Source organism: Pogona vitticeps, chromosome 4, assembly GCF_051106095.1.
Source record: "Pogona vitticeps strain Pit_001003342236 chromosome 4, PviZW2.1, whole genome shotgun sequence".
Lineage (NCBI taxonomy): Eukaryota > Metazoa > Chordata > Lepidosauria > Squamata > Agamidae > Pogona > Pogona vitticeps.
Window position 1 is genome coordinate 77451858 of NC_135786.1, and position 21812 is coordinate 77473669.

General features: G+C 41.4%; 1 protein-coding gene across 2 annotated transcripts in view; it reads right to left on the minus strand.

The window, feature by feature from the left end:
* SERBP1 (SERPINE1 mRNA binding protein 1) overlaps positions 1-16512 on the minus strand; it is a 29318-nt gene extending 12806 nt beyond the window's left edge. Inside the window, exons 1-6 of one of the 2 annotated variants that reach the window (XM_020795272.3) lie at positions 15986-16512; positions 7223-7376; positions 6674-6820; positions 6458-6529; positions 5931-6005; positions 539-716 (exon numbers count right to left, since the gene is read on the minus strand). In XM_020795272.3, coding sequence (XP_020650931.1) covers positions 539-716; positions 5931-6005; positions 6458-6529; positions 6674-6820; positions 7223-7376; positions 15986-16400 — 1041 coding nt within the window. In that variant the 5' untranslated portion in view covers positions 16401-16512. Of the gene's footprint in view, positions 1-538; positions 717-5930; positions 6006-6457; positions 6554-6673; positions 6821-7222; positions 7377-15985 lie in introns of both variants that reach the window. The other variant, XM_020795271.3, reaches the window with a different exon arrangement.
* Positions 16513-21812: the final 5300 nt, after the last annotated feature.

Genomic DNA, 21812 nt, shown 5'->3' on the forward strand with positions numbered 1-21812 from the left:
CTGGGAAATATTTTATCAGTACAAAAATGTGCTTCAAAGAGAGAATACTGATTTAAATCCAATGCCATGCATCAGTGACCTAGTCCCAACATTACTTACTCTGAAAACTTCTGTAAGAATCTGCTACTGTTCAGATGACTACATGAGGTAAATGGAAATTCTACTTGACACTGCATTTGTGAATAACCCACCTAAAAATTGTACAATCCAGGAAATAACCATATCACATCCTATTTCTACAGATTTTAATGAACACTGACATTGAAATTGACAATATAGGTGCAATGCATACCCTCTTCCACTGAATTAATGAAGCCAGAATGCTTCCTTTATTTATACCAGCATGGACAACCTTTGTTTGGACCAGAGTCAATTTTTCATTTCTGGGGACTCATTATTAGCTGCGTTACTTGTTCTTACCCAAACTAGCAATCACATAGTGGGACCTATACAAATATACAAGTTACTTACTCTAAAAATAAATAATAATTGTATAAGACACCCCCACTCCCTCACAGTATGCCCAAGTATATCTTACCTCCTCGCTCTTTGACTTATGGAGAACAAAACCTTTTTTCCATTGTCCGTCAGCACCTTCATTTGGTTTCCGGATGTTGAATTCAACTTTTGCACGATCCTTATTTTGAATAGCTTTCCATTCATCCAGAGTCATTTCCTTAGGCCCTTCTTCCTTGACTTCTTCTACTTCATTTTCTCTGCAATAAGTTTATAGTGATGGGTACTCATTTCACACATTTTGCAGTGAGTAATGCATTCAGAATGGTGAAGTCTAAACACAGGAACACTACAAGCAAATAAGAAGGCCACTTAAATGTGGGTGTTACTAGAATTACTAGAAATTCATTCTTAACACGAGGTTCTCTTTTAATGATTTCACATCTAATACCAATGCCCTCTTTCCCCTAAAATAAGACCTAACCTGAAAATAAGCCCTAGTATGATTTTTCAGGATGCTTGTAATATAAGTCCTACTCCAAAAATAAGCCCTAGTTAAGTGAAACCCTGCCCTCCACCATTGCACAACAACCAGAAGACGACATGAAATGCATTTGAATAAACATAGATGATTGTACATGACAAAAATAAAACATCCCTTGAAAATATGCTCTACTGCGTTTTTTGGAGCAAAAATTAATATAAGACCCTGTCTTATTTTCAGGAAAACAGGGTAAAACAAACTGGTATTCTTCTGAAAATTGTCTGAAACCAAATACTTTACAATCACAGAAAAAAAATCATGCTTGGTATCAATCAACACTCCAACTGAACAGAATCTGAGACACCGGTACCAATGGCAACTGATTATGCAGCGTTCAATGCTTCTTACTCAGAATGTTAAGGCTTTTCTAAAACAAACTATTCAATTGTAGTATCGCTAAAACTTTAGATTCAACAGCCAAAGAATTACAGAATCTGTATTCTCGAAGGCTTTCACGGCTGGGATCCGATGGTTTTTGCAGGTTTTCTGGGCTGTTTGGCTGTGTTCTGGACGTTTTTCTTCCTAACTTTTCTTCTGACTCCTGTCCTCTGAAGATGCCGGCCACAGAGACTGGCAAAATATTAGGAAGAAAAACCTTAAGAACACGGCCAAACAGCCCGGAGAACCTACAACAACCAATTACAGAATCGTTGTAGGGATGGAAGGGACCTTGGTGGTCTTCTAATACAACTCCCTGCCCAAGGCAGGAGACCTCATACAGTGCTGCCTCGACTTATGAACGTCCCTACTTACGACCATTTTGAGTTACGACCAGCTCCAGCCGCAAAATTTTGCTTCTACTTGCGACTGGAGCTTCCACTTAAGAACAGAAAAAGGCAGGGGAAAAAGGCGGGAAATTCAAATTGCTAACTGTAAGTGGTGACGAGGCTGCTTCTTTGCAGCTCTTTCGCCCCAGCAGTTAGAGAGTGTGCATGGGAGGAGGCTTGGGACTGCCTTCTTCTGCTTCTGAGTGTGTGTGTGTTTGCAGGGAAGCTTCAGGCTGCCTGGTAAGGTAAGATGCTGTTTTTTGCTTTTTAAAAACTGTTCTGGGTGCTTTTGCAGCATGGTTTTGAGCTGGGGGGGTTATGTTTTTGTGCTGTGATGGTTCTTGGGGGTTGTTTTTTGGGGTTCCCCCATTTTCCAATGGGCCTTGGGGGTTTGTTGCTTTTGAGTGTTTTTTTCCCATTTCCGGTAGGTCTTGGGGAGTTTGTTTTTTAGGTCCCCCCATTTCTGATGGGTCTTGGGGCGTTTGGTTGCTTTTGGGGGTTTTCCATTTCCGATGGGTCCTGCATGCTTCCCTTGCTTTTTCCTTTGTTTTGTTTGCATTTCCGACCTCCCCCTTTGTTCTCTGTGCATTTCCAATGGGTCTTGCATGCTTGATTGCTTCTCACCCCCTTTCAGACGGAAGGGATTAATCGCATTTCTAATGAGTCTTGCAGTGCCTTTTTTTTTTTTTAATTTCTTCGTCCGGAACGGATTAATGGGGTTTCAATGCATTCCTAAGGGAAATAGTGCTTCAACTTACGACCATTTCGAGTTATGACCATCTTCTGGAACGGATTATGGTTGTAAGTCGAAGCACCACTGTACCATCCTCGACCTCATACCATCCCAGACAAATGGCCGTCCAATATTTTCCTGAAAACCTCCAGCAATGGGGCACCCACAACATCAGGAGGCAAGCTGTTCCACTGCTTAATGGTTCTCACAATCAGGACATCCCTCCTTATTTCCAGGTTGGATCTCCCTCTAACGAGTTTCCACCCATGGGTTTCCAACCAGGGAGTCACTGGTTCATTTTTAAAGGAAGTCCAAATCCAAAAGGCATATTTTGTATCTTGCTTGTTGCCACTGCCATTTTCATACACCACAGAACAGTCCTGGCAAACACTGACACTGATCCCTACTTTGAGAGAAACAGATCATCTATATACTAGGGTGTAGTATCTTTATGTGTAATGCACAGCTGAGAACTGAAAGTCAGCAACTATGAGAACTTACAGAAGTTACCCCTGGATAAAATACTATTAGAAAGAGATGACAAATTGATTAACAACATGTATGAAGTTTTATTACAAATTAAGATGGAATATGAAGTGGTAAAAGATTGTATGATCGAATGGGCACAAAATATAGATAGGGCACAATATTGAAATTGATGACTGGAAAAATATGGAAAATTAATATAAAAATAACAAAATCAGTTAAGTTTTAAAGACAACATATACAAAATGTTTTATATATGGTACATGCCATTAAATAAGTTATCAAAAATGTATAAAGGTACATCAAATGTATGTTGGAAATGTAAATTACAAGAGGGAACATTATATCATATGTTGTGGAGATGCAGAGAAGCAAAAAAAAACATACTGGACACTAATACAGGAATGTCTGTAGAAAATTCTAACATGTGGTAAGCATCCTTTAGTCTCAAGAGACTATGGTAACGTGTTCTGAATAGAGGTCTTGGAACAGCATCTAGTGTGGCTGAGAAGGCCAATTCAAGAGTGGCAACCCCTTCCATGTAATATTCTAATACATTTCAATTTAAACCATAATTATTTTTATTAAATATGTTTCCATAGACTTTGGATAGGAGACAGAACTGCAGCCAGAATATTATATGCATGGAAATGGAAGAAAACTGAAATACCAAACTGGAAAGAATTTATGAAAAAGATTATGGAAGTGGCGGAGATGGACATATTAACAGAAGCATTGAAAGACAATTCAATCCAAGAAGCAACTGAAAAATGGGACCCTATATATATAACTGGATGTGTTCTATAACCTGAAAGCCAAATGCGGTAACTTTAATACAAAATAGTCAAATACAGTGGTGCCTCGCATAACGGGCACCCCGTTTAACGACGAATCCGCATAGCGACGATGTTTTTGCGATTGGTTTTGCATAACGATATTTTTCCCCAGCTGATCGGTGGTTCCAAAATGGCCACCGGGTAAAACAGGGACGGATTCCTTGCTTACCGGGCGCAAAAAATGGCCGCCGTATGGAGAATCTTCGCTTAAAAGCTAAGTTTTAAGCCCATGGGAACGCATTGAAGGGGTTCCAATGCATTCCTATGGGCTTTTAAAATCCGTATAGCGACGATTTTTGCTGCACAGATTATCGTCGCTATGCGGGGCACCACTGTAATTCTAGCTGGAAGTATATAAGCAACTAACGGATACAAAAGTTCCTAATGTAATGATATGTGTAGTACAGATAATGTGTGATAAGGAATGGCATGATATATTTCCCTGTTATCCCGATCCACTTCCCCTTACCCTGGAAAAAAAGTTACAGTATATAGTGGTGCCGTGACTTACAAACGCCCTGATGTACAAACAAATTGACTTACAAAAAGCTCCGGCTGCAAAATTTTGCTTTGACTTGCAGCCGGAGCTTTGACCTATGAACCAAAAAAGGCAGGGGAAAGGGGTGGGAAATTCAAAAAAACTAACTGTTGGTGGCGAAGAGGCTGCTTCTTTGTAGCTCTTTCATCCCAACAGTTAGGGAAAGGGATGTGGCGGTGGGGGTCTGACCGGGAGGCACGGACCCATCCCAGCCGGGCAGTGGTGGTGGAGCCCAGGCCAGGCAGCGGTGGAAGGCTGGATGAGCTACTGGACGGCTCCCACTCACGGCAGTCTCGGCAGCGGTGGAGCCCATGCGGCAGCGAAGGGAGGCCGGGATGCCTCCTGAAAACACAATCAGCAGGAGCTGTCCAGGACCTCACCCAGCCTTCCCCGCCGCCGCATGGGCCCCACCGCAGGCAAAACCACCCCGCCGCCGCCAAAACGCCATCCGGGAGCTCACCTGGCCTCAGAAGACTCCGAACAAAGCCAAATTAAGTTTGCAAAGGTTTTAGAAGGTACGCTAACGATCCCAAGCATTTAAAACCATTTTTGAACATTTTAAGACACTTTAAAAATAGCGAAAACGGAACATCGCTAAGTGAAACAGGGGACCTAAAACTGTCATCGCTAAGCGAGGCAAGGTCCCGAACATCGCTATGCGAAATTTCCCCATAGGGAACATCGCTAAACGGAGCGCAAAATCACTCCAAAAACCTCATCGCTAAGCGAATACATAGTTAAACGAGGCAATCGCTAAGCAAGGCACCACTGTACATCTACAGCAAAGCAGTGACACACACTGTTTAATCGTGCCCGCTTACAGCAGTAGCAGCTAAACAAACTCTGTGCTTCACTTTGCAGTCAATTTACTGTGTAATTTAAGAAGAGACACAAGTATGGTTCTCTGGTTTGTCCCCCTCAAGAAAAAAAAGAAAGAAAGAAAAAGAAAGAAAAAAATAGAGCAGTATCTCAAGCCATATAACAAGGCCAAGACTCCTTGTTTGTTTTGCATGGAAAAGGGAAGCTACCCATTTGCAGTGATGCTTACTTGGCACGAGAAGCCATGGTTCCTGTGGATCCATGCCTAATTTTGATATGCACATGTGCCCAATGATTCTGAAAGCCTTGCTCCTAGTACCATGGTCCACTTGCCATGTCTTCTCCAGTAAACAATTCTGTACACTTTATTGCACTGTAAGACAGAGACATAGCTGCAATTCTACAATACCTGGAGTTCTACATTCTACATATTTTCTATCCAGCAATGAAGTTGGATTTTACAAGCTTCACCTTTTGCAATTTAAATCCACACCTTCTTAGCTATACTCAGAAAGTTTCAGGTATATTCAAAGTTCCAGTAGTCTGTTTCAGAAATTTTGGCTATCTTTAATTACAGTTAAAATTTCAGTTTTAATTAGCCTGCTATATAATGAAAAGAAATTTAATTAATACATAAAACTCCTGCTTATGAAAGAAAGGCCTTCTATTAAACAATCTTTTCTCACATGCACCTCCTTTATTAACAGTTTGTTTTTATAAGTGATCAAAGTCTTAGACGTTTCACACTTACTTATTCTCTGAATCAGCGGGTGGATGCTCCTCCCCCTCAGGTGTTTCCTCTGTCACATTTGATTGATCCAAGTCACTGTAATTAAGATTTCCCCCAAAAGATTAATGCTTCAAATTAACATCATGTGGGATACTTTTACATGTGAGGTAATTGTATAGCATCTTTTACTTCCCTAACAGCAGAATCCTTCTCCCTAATCATAAAGAAATTTTTTAGTATCTTCTCCAAGATTACCAATAAAGATAATAAAAAATTATGGTGCTTTTTAATGTAATTTGTGATTCAACACACCAGAAATCATAATGGTACATGAAGAAAAAAATTGCTATTTACTGTGGTGTCACATTACGTTACATCTTCATGAAAACAAACTACTATGTATCTCCTGTAACAACTTCTGCATTGAACTCTACGTCTATCATGTATATTTTTGCATTTTCATCACATAATTGTGCCATCTTAGAATACCTATAGTTTGCTTATAATTTATATTTATTCTGAAAGGTATTTCAAAATCAAATACTTACGTTAGCTCATCTTTGACAGTTCCCCAGTTGTGCGATCCACTTCCACCACGCTTATCTTCAGGCTTCAGACCACTGAAATGTGAATGTGAAAGAGAACTAACAAAACTGAGTTAACAAAATAGTGTTGGGACACAGAAATTCAAAGGCAAATTTCCAAAGCATTATTCTATTGAACAGTAGTTTTTAAAGGAAAACAGTATAGAGTTTAAGACTTACGATCTGTCACTTCCACTATGCCTATCAAATTCACGTTTGCCTCGGGAGTCAAAGCCATCACCTCTGCCCATGCCACGACCTCTGCCACCACGGCCACCTCGCCCACCTGGGCCACCGCGGCCACGCATAGGACGATCAATAATTGGTCTATTGTAACAAGAGAAATTGGGAATTACAATTGCAACTGTATTTTGCATATCTTGATAAAAATCCTATCTTAATAATTTTGGAAATATTTTAACTATTTATATAGATCTAATTTACTTTTTTAAGCACAACAGTACTAGTGATGATGTCTTTTAGGGTTCCCGACAATATTCAGTTTTAAAATTCCAGTGCTTTTACTTTAAACTTGCTAACATTAAAAAACTGTCTTTGTAAGCATGCACTTCCAGATCACGCTGGTCTACATTTTGATTAAAATACATGGACAAGACAAATATGATATTTTTATTACCTGAACATATCTGCATTACATCTATTAATAAGGTAGCCTGCCCACCCCCACAAGTTTTTCCTCTAATTGGTATTAAAATATCTAGTTCTTACTTATCAACAGAAAATTCTCCTCCTTCACCCTTTTCTTCAGCAGGTTTGTCAAATCGTCGTTCACGAGGAGGCCGCCTCTCTTGCCTCCTCTCAATAGGCTTGCCTTCGCCCTGAGGCTGCTGCTGATCAGGCCTTCTGCCAATTCGCCTTATCCCTAAAACAGAAATAATCCCCATCAGTAAGTGATTTTATTCACTTCCACAAAACAACTACTATACTTTCAGGCGTTATAGACAGTTTTATGGTCAACAGGTTTTTTTTTTCTGAGAATTACAGGCAGTACAGGTACAGAATAATTTCTTGTATTCCACAAGCTCTGGTCAAACTAGTTTCACAGGTGTTTATACTGCTTCAAGCTGTTCTGGAAAGCAAACTAATCTAATACAGTACTAACAAATTATGCTGAAGCAGATAATTAAAACGCTTACTCCTCACCCTCCTGTTTTAATAAAATCCACAAAATCAGCACACATTCTGGCAAAACTAACAAGTAACATGCTACCTACTTCTCAAATGGCACACATCCATTTTGAACATAAAGGCACTTTGAGAAAATGAGAACAGACACATACTACCTTCACTGAATTTCTCCCACCATCTTTTCCCACAGCCTTTGGAATCAGAGGAAATCCTTACCTGTTCTCCAGCTCCTTTTCAATCTCCCAACTGCATGCCTACTCTCTTAATCCAACCTGTCTATACAATCAGCATTTGCTTGATGGTCAAAGGCCATTGTTATTCTAAAAGCTCATTACCAATGTATTTGTCACCCCATTTTCTCCAGCATGTACTCTCTATGCACATGTAACCTATTATACTGCATGTGTCTGAAAAGATGGGATTATAATCATAAAAATGTTCAGAAATGAATGTTACTCTATAGTGCTACTTTCTTTTGCTGTGCATACTAAAACAGCCTAGCACAGATACTTTACTGAGAATGCTGAATTCCTAAACTATAGAAAGATCACTAGATACAACAGTACTTGTCCCAGTCATCCCAGAGAGCACATCCTATCCATCTGAAGCCAGGGTTAGAAAGCTTTCCCATATATTTGCATGTTTTGCAAAACTACTGGAAATACTAGAATATCATCTGGCGAATATCCTCTATCCCATTCTATTATCATGCTGATTTATCCCTAAAACTCTAAGACAGGCTTGTCTTTGCCTACTTTTCCCACTTCACTGGTCATCTCTGACCTTGCATAGCCTATTCTAAGATACCCTATCAAGTCTGGTTTCAGAAATATTCCAAAGCAATGACTTTAATCACTACTTCTAAGGACCTTTATACTCAAAGTGATAAAGACTCCTCCTCTTCCCCCAGAGCAGTCAATGGCTCTCTCAAAAGTATAGCTACTAAGAAAAGCCTAAATTTGCTGAATCTTAAAATGGAAAATGCTATGAGCACTGCACTTTAAAATCATTTGAAGGCTCCAGTCTCAAGTTTTAAGTAATCTAGCAACAATCCACAACATTATTTTCAAAGTACAAACACAGATGTGCATTTGAGACATGGGTTAATCATGACCAATTCAATCTGTTCATTGAATTAAAACATATCTGACAGTCTGGATTCAACCCACTAACTTCTGCTGCGGTGGCACAGTTGACCCATATGGTATTGCCCTTGATTTTGGCAGTTACTTTGTTCCAGGCATCATGCTTATTAGGCACACAGAGACACTTTAGTACATAGGTCGGGGAACGGGATAAATTACCCCAAATTGGGTAAAAGTGAAAATCTGGGGGTAATGAGCAGACTTCTACCCCCCTCCCACCCCAACCTCTGCAGCCAAAGCTCAAATTGTAAGCCTACTTCCTTCATTGCAGCAGGGCACGTCTAAATGCTCTGTTCTTTCAGTAGATTGGGAGATAAGCCTCCCTAATTGGTTACAGCTGGGGATTAGCCCGGGCAATCAATCAATCCAGGGCTTCTGAATGACTGCTTCCTCCGGAAATGACTGCAAACAAGCAGGAGGATAGAGAAGATGGAGCAAGCAAGGGAAAGGAGGGAAGAAAGGTGCGAGCGAGGGAGGACTTTGTCAAGCTTATTTAAATGTACAAAATGGAGGGAGGAAATGGAGGGAGGAAATGGAGGGAAGGTGGGTGGATGGATGGATGGATGGATGTGTGTGTGTGTGTGTGTGTGTGTGTGTGTGTGTGTGTGTGTGTGTGTGTGTGTGTGTGTGTGTGTGTGTGTGTGTGTGTGTGTGTGTGTGTGTGTGTGTGTGTGTGTGTGTGTGTGAGAGAGAGAGAGAAAGACTTGACTCAAAACTGTGAAAATGAACAGGCAAGCAAAACTTTGAATTAAGGTGGTGGTGGGGGGAAAGGGTGGCTTTTTAAGGTGCTGTCTAGGTTTATCATTGCTTTCCTTCCAAGAATCAGGCTTTCAATCTCGTGGGTGCTGTCACACTCGGCAGTGATCATGGAGCCCAAGAAAGTAAAATCTGTCACTGCCTTCATATCTTCCCCTTCTATTTCCCAGGAGGTGATCGGACCAGTGGCCATAATCTTAGTTTTTTTTATGTTGAGGTTCAGACCATTTTTTGTGCTCTCCTCTTTCACCCTCATTAAATTCTTTAAGTCCTCCTCACTTTTTGCCATGCTTTTGCGTAGTCAATGAAGCAGAAGTAGATGTTTTTCTGGAACTCTCTGGCTTTCTCCATAATCCAGCGCATGTTAGCAATTTGGTCTCTAGTTCCTCTGACCTTCGAAATCCAGCTTGTACTTCTGGGAGTTCTCGGGTCCACATACTGCTGAAGCCTACCTTTGAGGACTTTGAGCATAACCTTGCTAGTGTGTGAAATGAGTGCAATTGTATGGTAGTTGGAGCATTCTTTGGCACTTCCTTTCTTTGAGATTGGGATGTAGACTGATCTTTTCCAATCCTCTGACCACTGCTGAATTTTCCATTGATGATGATAAAAAAAGCACACTGGTCCTTTGATATTGGGCTGTGGCACCAGGGTGGGTGACATGACCTTTAGCCTGGTTTGTTTCTATTTGCACACCACACATAGAATGATTAAAGTGGTAGGGAACCCCCCTCCCCAATTTTGCGTTGGCTGTCTCTAGCAAGCATGTCATTGCTAGCACCACTCTGGCAGCCACTGATGATGATTAAGTCCTCTGCGAGCTAGCAAAAATTTAATGCAACTTCTAGGAACGTTGGACACCTTACTACTCCCTATACCACCCCATGGCTGGAGTGCAATGTGTTCCAGCAAAAATAGTGCACATCTTTATCAAATTTGGTGCATCCTGCTAGTTCGGTACACAGCCTGTGTAGATTCAATAATATTTGTAATTCAAATAATGTATGATTTCCTTCCTTCGAATCAATGGGGTAATGTCGGCGTATATAAATTTGGGGGGGGGGGTGTAAAAAGGTAAAAAAGTTCCCTGACCCCTGCTTTAGTATATGTCCTGAAGGCAGGTAACAGTGTCTTTCTAATTTCAGACTAGTTCAGATATTTGAAAGGAACTCTTGTGACAAAACAGCAGCAGAGACTGGCCATGTTTCTGGATGCTTCTGTTGCAAAAAAGGGCCATGTCCTTAAGGAAATCAGTGAGATCCTGCTGCACAACTCTGTACAACAGAGATGACATCATAACTTGCAAATCACCACTGAATAAAGCTGATTTCAGGAAGCACACAGCTTATACACAATGCAATAAAGTTGAGTGTTCCCAAAAATACCAAAGGAAGTCTTTAATCAGCACCAATTTACCACTGCTGATGAAATCCCCACCGTGTACATAAAGCTGTACAACAGGATTTCAGCCAATAAAATCTGCATAGCATCCAACAAAATCAAATACCTAAAATTAATTCTAAAAAGTCGCAGCATTCAATTTGGAGGTCACTTTATGTGAGAAAGCCTAGCTTTAGCTTCTGGACAAGGTGATTTGAGGGACTTTATGTTAATTTTCTCTTTGTTTCCCTTCCTCCTCCTGCCCAGCTCAGCAGTGTTCACTCTGACCAAGAGATCTTGAAAGCTAGCCTATGTCTGTTTTTGTAACTTTAGTGGTCTAATAAAGGTATCATTAATACTTGTTCAGAGATTTTCAATATATGACTGTTACTAAAAGGTCTGCCTAACATTGCCTGCTGGTCATCTCATGTTTTCATTCACTATAACATACACCACATTGCAGGAAACTGCCATTTAAACATCTGATATACAACTGTCAAATTTATCAACATTGTTCATGGGCTTCCTTTAACTCAAACTGATCATAAACAGGATTACAAAGAGTATTTTCTCAAAGAAGATCAATCTCACTACAAAATTACCTCTGATCCAATGACAACACTCTGATCAATATATGAACGTATTTCCTGTAGTGCTAAGCAAACCTAAAGAAACACATTAAATAAGTAGACCAGAGCCTTTATTGGATTTATCATGGGGGAAAAATACACAGTTTAAATTCTGACAATGCATGGGACAGAAAGCATCCAACAGCTTTCTGTAACAGTTACATAATTTATAGCTTGATGCAGAATGCAGACACAGAAAGGTCCAAAAACTGTCCTGAGTAGATACTAAAGCCAAGATATCTATACTTAAAACTAAAAGTCTAAGATGGAGACTGCAAATGTAATCAGTCTGACAAACTATCATGCTTCAACTCAGTGAATGCAGTATCAATTGTCCATTTCTGTAGATAAAAAGCTGCAAGTCAATCCAAGCACCTAGAAACAGAAAAGCTAGACACACCATTTAGGTGACATGCTGGAGAAAAAATACAGTAAAATAAAGCTGAATTGTATCACTTATTGGTTGCAAGAAAATGAGCTCCTCAATCCAATTATTCAGGTTTAAATTTCACAGCACTGAATACTTTAACTAACCTGTTGCATTCATCCATTCCTATGATTTTTGGACTGTTTTGTCTCTCCATACACCGCAAAGTCTATGTCCAACCTGAAGACTCTTGAAGGACTCAAAAGTTCACCTTTTAAATATTATTTTAGTGATCTAATAAAGATACTGTGCATACCACCAAGAAAACGAACTATACAGCAGACAATGCTGATTCTACAGAACTGCTTTAAACCTCTGAACACATACATTATGTGTTGGTGTGTACAATGTGCAATTGTTCTATAAGTGACATTTGATGCTTATAATAAAAATGCTCCCCTCCTCATACAAAGGTCCTTTCTGAGTGGTCACCAACTCTTACCATCCCCTCCCTTTACCAGAAAATTCAGAGGAAAGACTGGTGGGTTAGCACAGGCATACTCTTAGCGACCACACCACCTTCCTAAAAAGAATTCTTACCTGATCAGAATCTTCTTAATGACTTTTACTTAATGACTGGTGGTCTGAAAGAGGTTTTAAATGGACTGCTGTGCTGTGTTTTAATATTGACCTTAGTTACCATTTTAATATAATACTTGTTTAATTATTTTTGTAAATATTTGTATGATTACTTTTTTAAACTTTCACATACTGTTTTAATGCTGTAATCCACCTTGGGCCCTTTTGGGAAGACAGGTGGGATAGAAATATTTTAAATAAATAAATAAAATTATGCTAGGCAAAGGGTCCTTACCAACTGTAGATATGTGTCAGTAAGCAAATATACGTTTTGCCTTCTATTTTCCTTAGGTTATTTCAAAGCATTCCATATTCTGATAAACTATGACAGGACTTCCCCCCCAGCATGCATCTTGTATATCATTACTATTTAACAATTCAATGGTTAGAGGTATCCAGTGTAAAAAAGCCTTCCTCAAAACTAAAACAGAAGGATGTTCAGTGAATGTGTTTTAGACAATGATATTCTGTGTTTATTTTGAATGTTAACTTTGAACAAGCAGACCAGTATTACCAATGGTAAGTGGTTGTGGGAACAGGAGCCCCAAACAGTTGGCAAATCAAGGGTTTCTCATGTGTGATGTACAGGAATATGCATCTGTTGACTTCTACAAGTACAAATATGACATTATAAACTCAGACTCTACTAGCGTATTTTACACGTGCCTCAGAAAGCATCACAAGTTATCATTATCTGAACTACAGTTTGGTGTTACATGTGTTTGTTTAGGATTTAAGAAACCAACTCGTTTGGATAAACATAGTTTGCATGAATACAACCAATCTGAATATATTTACAAATTTCTAAATCCAGCTAGTAAAATAAAACTTAGAAGTTTCTATAAACTGTTATACCATGTTTTAGTCCACAACCATCTATATCTGCTGTCTGCCCCATTGTGTGAGCAATAATCCAATCCTCTCATATTGGACAATAAGCCAATCTTCTCAACTCCTTCTCTAAACAAGCCCGATGCCACCCCATATTCACAGATCTCCCTCTCCCCAAGTACTCTGGAGGAGGAGGTCAGCCACAGCATTATAGGAGAGCCAAGTGGGTTTATATTATCTGTTCAATAACATATATTTAAAGAAATAACTATAAAGATACAAAAGCAGAAAATTTTTCATCATTAGGCCAATAAATAGAAAAGACTGAGACAGCATAAGGCACAGTTATACAGCAAAGTTCACATAACTGACCAGCAAAACATATCAAAAAGTTATTTTACAAAATATTAAATTCTGTCAGTAGTTATTACACCTCTGCAATACCACTCCGGGAAAAGTGCAGACTACTTTGAATCAAAGAAAGTATTTCCTGTGGTTATATAGATCAGTGGTTCTTAACCTGGGCGATATCGCCACCCAGGGCGCGATTTCATGTTTTTTTTGGGGGGGGGGGATGGAAGGAAAAGGGGCGACGCAGGGCACAGGAACAGAAGGGGGGGACAATGGAGCTGCTGCGCCACCGCCGCCACTGAGGAAGTTATCATCGCCCCCCTCCCCGCATTGCTGGATCCAAAGCAGCTGGTGCTGGCAGCGGATGTGTTGCTGCCGGCGCTGCCATGCCCACCATTGAGGAACTTATTATTGCCCACCTCCCCACGGTGCCATGCCGTCGGATCCAGAGCAGCTGGAGCTGACAGCAGATGTGGTGCCAGCACCGCCATTGAGGAAGTTATCATCGCCCCCCTCCCCATGTCACCGCTGCGGGGAGGGGCGATGATAACTTCCTCAATGGATCAAGGGGGCGTTTCTTTCAAAAAGGTTAAGAACCACTGATATAGATGACTATTTCCATGATCAGAAACACTGACAAACTCCTAACATTCTTTTAAAAAACCTAGTAAATTCCATTGTTGTTCCTGTTTTCCATCAATTATCTGAGGAAATATGTTTTGGAGGGGAGAAATATGTATTTACTTTTTTTAATGCAACCTGGAAAATCTAGCCAAATAATCAGGCCTCTATAGAAGTAGTATTACATTAACTTCACTACACAGGTATTTTTAAAAAATTAATTAAATCTATAAGCACTTATTATGCAAATTATACCTGAGCATTTTGCTTGCTGCCAAACAATTATAAAATTATGGTAACTTTTCATGCCATGAAGTTACATGTCAATTTTATTTCTGAAAAAAGCACACAAAAAGAGTGCTATTGTAAAACAAGCAATACATAATTTTGGTCTTACGAACAAAAACAAGCCAAGCACAGTACAGCTGAGTACCACTTATTCAACATTTTAACACCCCCCACATATTTATATATATTTAAAATGTGCCACATTTATTGTCAAAATGACAGAAGTACACCAATACATGCCTCCGGTTTTCTTCATATTTCTAAAACACAATTTCACTTGTTCCACATAGTACTGAAGTAAAAAAGACAATAAAATATTGAACTGTGGTGCACAGATCTTATAATTTCATTTAAGTATAAATACGTATGTTTGAATCTCAAGTAAAAAAAGTAAGGCTAACATTTTATAAAACAAAGACCTAAGCTTTCATGTTCAAGAGGTATTTGCATGGTAGTACAGCTTAACTTCACAGTAAACATAATGTGGAGCTGTAGATCTATGACTGAAGCTTCAAATTCCATAAAATAGTCCTTTTGCAGGTTACAACGCTAAACCCCCTCTAATGGCTCCATTTTGTCTCTGTGCCCAACCCTAGTAGGCGGTAGATGACTGGAGTCCAACCACCAGCCAAGGCAACATGCGGGCAACGCACGTGGCCTAAGAGTAAACTGGCTAAACTTCATTACCACCGCCACGAGTCACAGAACTGAGGGGCCCAAATCACTCAGGGTTCTTCAGAGTTTCAGACCTCACCTTACCAACCCCACCACCACCTCAATATACATTTCACAACATGTCTCCCCTCCTGAAAACACACACACACACGCACACTCAGGCCTCGAGGGCCAAGCATCCCGGCCAAAACCGTAAGGAAGTTTTTCTCTCTCTCTCTCTCTTTTTTGAGGTACACCTTTTGAGAGTCAACGTCACCCCTTCACAAACAGCCTTTAAAACAGAATGCAGGGGCCGGCTGCCTCAGCCCACTTAGTGCATTACTCCCCATCCCCATTTCCCTCCCAAATGGCGCGCTTTCACACGGCGGCTGACCAACACGAGGTGGGTCAACGGGGGCGAAATGAAGCGCCTTCCGCGCCTCAGGCAGGCTTTCACGTCAGAAAACTTGTCATGGCTCGCATCTGCCTCTGCACAGCCCTCTGGGGAAGAAATGGAAGGGCCTCCCGAGTGGAGCACGACAGGCTGTTCTCAGGATCCGGGGTGGGGGGGTGGGGGTCGGCGGTTGCAGGCTCCCTGTCTCCCACCCCACCTTGACCTTGTGAGGGGCCCGCTGGTTCTACCTTTGCCTCCCCACAGAGGAAAAGGGTCTCCGCCACTCACCTTCCTTTCTGAGGGGCGCGGAACCAGGTTGCCCGCCGCCATCCTCCCGCCGGTCCCCAGCGCCGCCAGGCCCAGCGGAGGAGGCGAAGGGCGGCAACGGGTTCTTGCGCTCCTTCTGCGACTCCCTGCGCAGCTGTTTGGCAGCGCTGCCGCTCCCGCCACCGGAGCCGGCCTGGCCCGAACCGCCGCCCGAGGAAGAGTTGGCCTGGGCCGCTTGCCCGCCGCCGCCGCCGCCTCCCCCACGGCCGCCTTGGTGGCCTCCTCCACCGCCGCCTCCACCTCCTCCGCCGGCGCTCTCTTTCTTGCGGCTCTCAGCCGCCTGGATCACCTCGAAGGGGTCGGATTCGTCGTCCAAGAGCTGGTCAAAGCGGTTCGTAACGATGCAACCGAAGCCTTCCTGCAGGTGTCCGGGCATGATGGGCCCCTTTCGGTGGGATCCTCCTCCGATGCTGCCCAGGCGCCAGGCCCACCCCCTGCGCGTTCGTTTGCTGCCCAGACAAGATGGCCGGCCCCCAAAGAAACTCGCTTCTCTTCCGGCGAGAACGACATCCGGGAAACAGGAACAGACGCCGCCAGTGCGGCCTGGCCCCGCGGAGCATCTCGGGAGTTGGAGGCAAAACTCCTCGACTATCCGCTCAATCGTCTCTAAGCGTAGAAATGAACCACAATTCCCAAAAGACACCGCGGGAGCATGGAGGAGAGAAACGGGCGGAGGGGGAGGGAATGGAAGCGATGTCCAGGGGGACCGCCTCTCAGGACAGCCGCTTGTCAGAGAGAGGTCCTTGAAGTCTTAGCGACTTTTTCCTCTTCTCAACTAAAGTGGAAACAAACCCTATTATAGTAAACCGAAGGCTGTTGTTGCTTAAAAGCATAGCTAAAATCTTGAAAGGCCAACTGTCTTGCATTTCAGTTAATATGGCTAATTAAGAATAGATTCACAAGTTGCGTTTTTGCATTTGGTAGATATACTCTCGCATGTAAACACAGACATGCTGCCAACTTTTCTAAGGACATTTGTGAAGGCAGATGCAGCAGGCAGGCCGGATGAAGATCGCTTGCCATTCTGGCCCTAAATCCACGTTAATATTTTATTTATATTTATTTATATTTATTTATTTATTGGACTTATATACCGCCCCATAGCGCTACAAGCACTCTCCGGGCGGTTAAGATTAAGCTTAATTAATTAATTAATTAATTAATTAATTAATTAATTAATTAATTAAGATTAAGCTGGTATCTTTAAAGACATCTCCAGGGAAACTAGACAAAATTGTACTGAAACAAATGCAACAAGTGTGCTTTAGATTTCACATTTACAATTACTAGAATAATTGTGCAACACTAGCATTTAGTGAACTAAAAGCATTACTGTAGTCTTACAAGAGCACACATGAGGTTGAGGAATATTGTAATCTGTCTTCTGCCAATTAAAAAATGCTGTTCTTCTGCAGGACATAATGTGCAACAATAAATAAAGAATGACAAAATATTTATCTAGCACTGACAGATCCAGTAATATTTAGAACAAAATAAATCTGAAAGTTGAGTTGCATGTCGTTTTCTTACACAATGTGTGCCAAAACAATAGTCCAAATTCGACATTATTTGCAAACTTATTCAACATTATTTGCAAACAGGTCACAAATATGTGGTTACAAAAACACTAAAAATTGTTTTCGGTTCAAAAGTAACCTTGAGAGAAGCATCGCGTCATCTTGTCCAGTTTACCGTGACCTGAGAGAACCTTACAATGCCCACTCCAGGATCTGGCAAGAGTACCAGTATAGCAACTTTATTTCCAGACCTTCCGTCGTCGTCGTTTAGTCGTGTCCGACTCTTCGTGACCCCATGGACCAGAGCATGCCAGGCCCTCCTATCTTCCACTGCCTCCCGGAGTTGTCAAATTCATTCTGGTAGCTTCGATGACATTGCCCAACCATCTCATCCTCTGTCATCCCCTTCGCCTCTTCACACTTTCCTAACATCAAGGTCTTTTCCAAAGAGTCTTCTCTTCTCATGAGATGGCCAAAGTATTGGAGCCTCAGCTTCAGGATCTGTCCTTCCAGTGAGCACTCAGGCTTGATTTCCTTTAGAATTGATAGGTTAGTTCTCCTTGCAGTCCAGGGGACTCTCAAGAGCCTCCTCCAACACCACAATTCAAAAGCGTCAATTCTTTGCTGTCAGCTTTCTTTATGGTCCAGCTCTCACTTCCATACATCACTACAGGGAAAACCATAGCTTTGACTATGCGGACCTTTGTTGGCAAGGTGATGTCTCTGCTTTTTAGGATGCTGTCAAGGTTTGTCATCGCCTTCCTCCCAAGGAGCAAGCATCTTTTAATTTGGTGGCTGTTGTCTCCATCTGCAATGATCATGGAGCCTAAGAAAGTAAAATCTGTCACTGCCTCCATATCTTCCCCTTCTATTTCCCAGGAGGTGATGGGACCAGTGGCCATGGTCTTAGTTTTTTTTTTTTATGTTGAGCTTCAGACCGTTTTTTGCACTCTCCTCTTTCACCCTCATTACAAAGTTCTTTAATTCCTCCTCACTTTCTGCCATCAGAGTGGTATCATCTGCATATCGGAGGTTGTTGATATTTCTTCCAGCAATCTTAATTCCGGTTTGGGATTCCTCCAGTCCAGCCTTTCGCATGATGTATTCTGCATATGAGTTGAATAAGCAGGGGGACAATATACAGCCTTGTCGTACTCCTTTCCCAATTTTGAACCAATCAGTTGTTCCATATCCAATTCTAACTGTCGCTCCCTGTCCCACATATATGTTTCTCAGGAAATAGATAAGGTGGTGAGGCACTCCCATTTCTTTAAGGAATTGCCATAGTTTACTGTGGTCCACACAGTCAAAGGCTTTTGCATAGTCAATGAAGCAGAAGTAGATATTTTTCCGGAACTCTCTGGCTTTCTCTATAATCCAGCACATGTTAGCAATTTGGTCTATAGTTCCTCTGCCCCTTCAAAATCCAGCTTGTACCTCTGGGAGTTCTCGGTCCGCATACTATTGAAGCCTGCCTTGTAGGATTTTGAGCATAACCTTGCTAGCGAGAGATAGTTTATTCACACTTCTTATCTGTCTTATGTTCCTATATCTCCTGTCCAGGGTCACTTCAGAGAAGGACTGAGCTCAAGAGGATTTCAAAGTGGAGCCAACACATCACACTTTGTGTTTGTATATCAAAGCATTTACCAAGTGTTTGTATCTGTGAGGTAGGAAATAGGTGTTGCAGATTTCGAAGCTGGGAAGGAGGCATGTAAGAATGATCAAAGTGGATTAAGAGCAATTAGTCATGGTCATCCCAAGTATTAATAGGCCATTCATTTGTATAAAAGAAATATGAGAATCTGAGTCTTTGGATGCTTAGTTTAACTTTAGGGAAACCATGCTTTATTTTCCTGGTGGTAGCATTACTAGCGAGGAGGCCTCTGCCTACCATATAAGAAGTAGTGCTGGGAAACATAGGGAATGTCTTCCCAGATTTGCCCCATCTCAAGGGCTTGACTATTTTTAGAATGTCTTACCAGTCAGTCAAAAATTTCACCAGTCAGCATGACCGGACTATAGCCTTGCAATTTATGTTTACACTTAAATTTAAATTTAAACTAGACACTTTCTACATAACAATGTGTACAAACCCAAAATAAAAATACCCTCAGACGTGGGTTGCTTTATTACCTGCATGCCTGTGGGGTCATGAAGCTTGTACAGTATTTTGAATGCATTTCTTTTGAATGTCTCCACCAAAAATAAAACTGAAAGTAAAAGTGCCCAGCCTCTTAAGGAGCCAGGTCATTCAGTTGAAATTGGGAGCAGGGAATCTCCATATTGGGACTACTCTACATTCTCTTGCAGAGCTATATACGTATCTATGTGTGGCTTGGACTGTCTTCTCATGAGAAGAGGGCTGTTTTTCCTTTTGCAATGGGAAGATTGAAGATTGCAGGACCAGATAGAGAGAGAGATAGAGATAGACGGACTGAGTGTAAGGAGGAAAGGAGGGAGAGAAGGAGGGAGCTGTGACTCGTCAAGCAGCATTTTCCACTTGTCACAGATGAGTGGACGAGTGGATTTTTCAAGCCCTGCCCATCTCTGTACTTAGATGAGATAGATAATTAGTCTTTTATACTTGTAACTGTTTTTCTATTTTGAATTGCCCTCTCCCTCACTTAATTTCCCTTTGAAAAATAAACTATACAAATCCCTTCAAGCCATTGTCTACAAGCTGACTGAGAGGAGAGGTATCCTGCTAACTTCCACTTCTTAGCCTAATATTAATTTTTAGGGGAGCTGGTGGCAACCTATTGTAATTTTATGGATTTAATTTATTGTCTGAACCATAATAACTTCCACAGAGCACACACTGCTCCACAGGCTGACTCAGAGTCTTCCCTCCTGTCTTATATCTCTGGGCCATCCTACTCAGAGAAAGTGGGAGATAGAGTGGTTATAGTGAGGAATCTGGCCACTGGGTTCTGTGGCAGATATTTAAGGGTTTTTAAAATTTATTTTTAAGTTGTAAAGGTGTTTGAATCACATTTGTGGTTGTTGATATTGTCTGTGGAAGCTCTCAAGGAGCAGGCGCTAGGTAGTAATGTTTCACTTCATTAAAGGCATACTGGAAAGAGAACACTGCACTAAAGGAACACGGATCTCATCCAGGAAGGCTATTACTATGAAACAGTTATGCTTTGAGCATATTTTTTTCTTTACACCATTAAGGCAATTAATATGTGGCAGCATGTGTATATCTTTGCTATTATTAAAAGTATGGTTGTGGCATTGTATCTTGCCACACTGCATCTGTTTATGTTGTATTACCATGAAGCATTCTCAGATTCTGAAACTGATTAAAATCAGCACATTGACCTTTAAAAATTCTGTGGAAGATCAGGAGCGAAAAATCAGCCATTCATGACTGATTCATTTTTGTTGAGTTAAAGCACCCATTTTATTTCCATTCGTTGATCTTGTGACTGACCCCTTGGCCTTCTATGCAGAGCTTTTAATGTTTGTTTGACTATTTTGCAAGAAGCTTCCTGCCTGCCCTCTCAGCCATATCCAAAAGTGGCAGTGTCCCATTCTTTCCTGCCCCAAAAGGCTTACTATCCATGTGGAAATGTAGCCTGTTGCTGGTCTCTTCACGGGGCCACTTTCTGTCCTATTGCTAACTGCTCCACCTCTTTTCTTTCCCTCAGTTTTATGCTTCACCTGGAATCTTACTGTCAGTTTCTGTGTTTGGTTCAAAAACCTGGCCTCCAGCCTTCCACCATTTAAAGCAGGAACAGAAGCAGACCTATCAAATGGAAAAAATAAGTCTACTAGATGACAAATGTCAGGGAGTGGTGGAGAGATAATGTGTGTATCATATAGCCTCCCCTATAGTAACCTAGCCTGCTACTATAAGTGAAGGTCATTGTTCTGTTGCTGATGTTGCTTCACCTGAAACTGTGGTCAGATTCCGTCAGGTAGCAAAATGTTTTAGGCTTCTTTTACTGGGGAGGAATCCAGATCTGCAGTCTGCAGACGGTACAGTAGAGTGGGGGGAGGGCTATTTCTGCTTGTTATCTTCAGCCTTAATAATACTTGAAGAGAGACTGTAAACAGTCAGTGTAGGAAAGAAAAAGCGGACATTCCCATTTAAGAGGCAAGAACCATGGAAAAGAGAAAAACAGAAGTGAGAGAGGAGCAAGCATTACAAGGGAGGGGCATATACAGAAATAAAGCATATATAAACATAGGACTTAAATGTGTTAAAAAACAATAGCAGAAGTAGTAAAATAAATAGACTGGGGAAAAGTAGGGAAGAGATG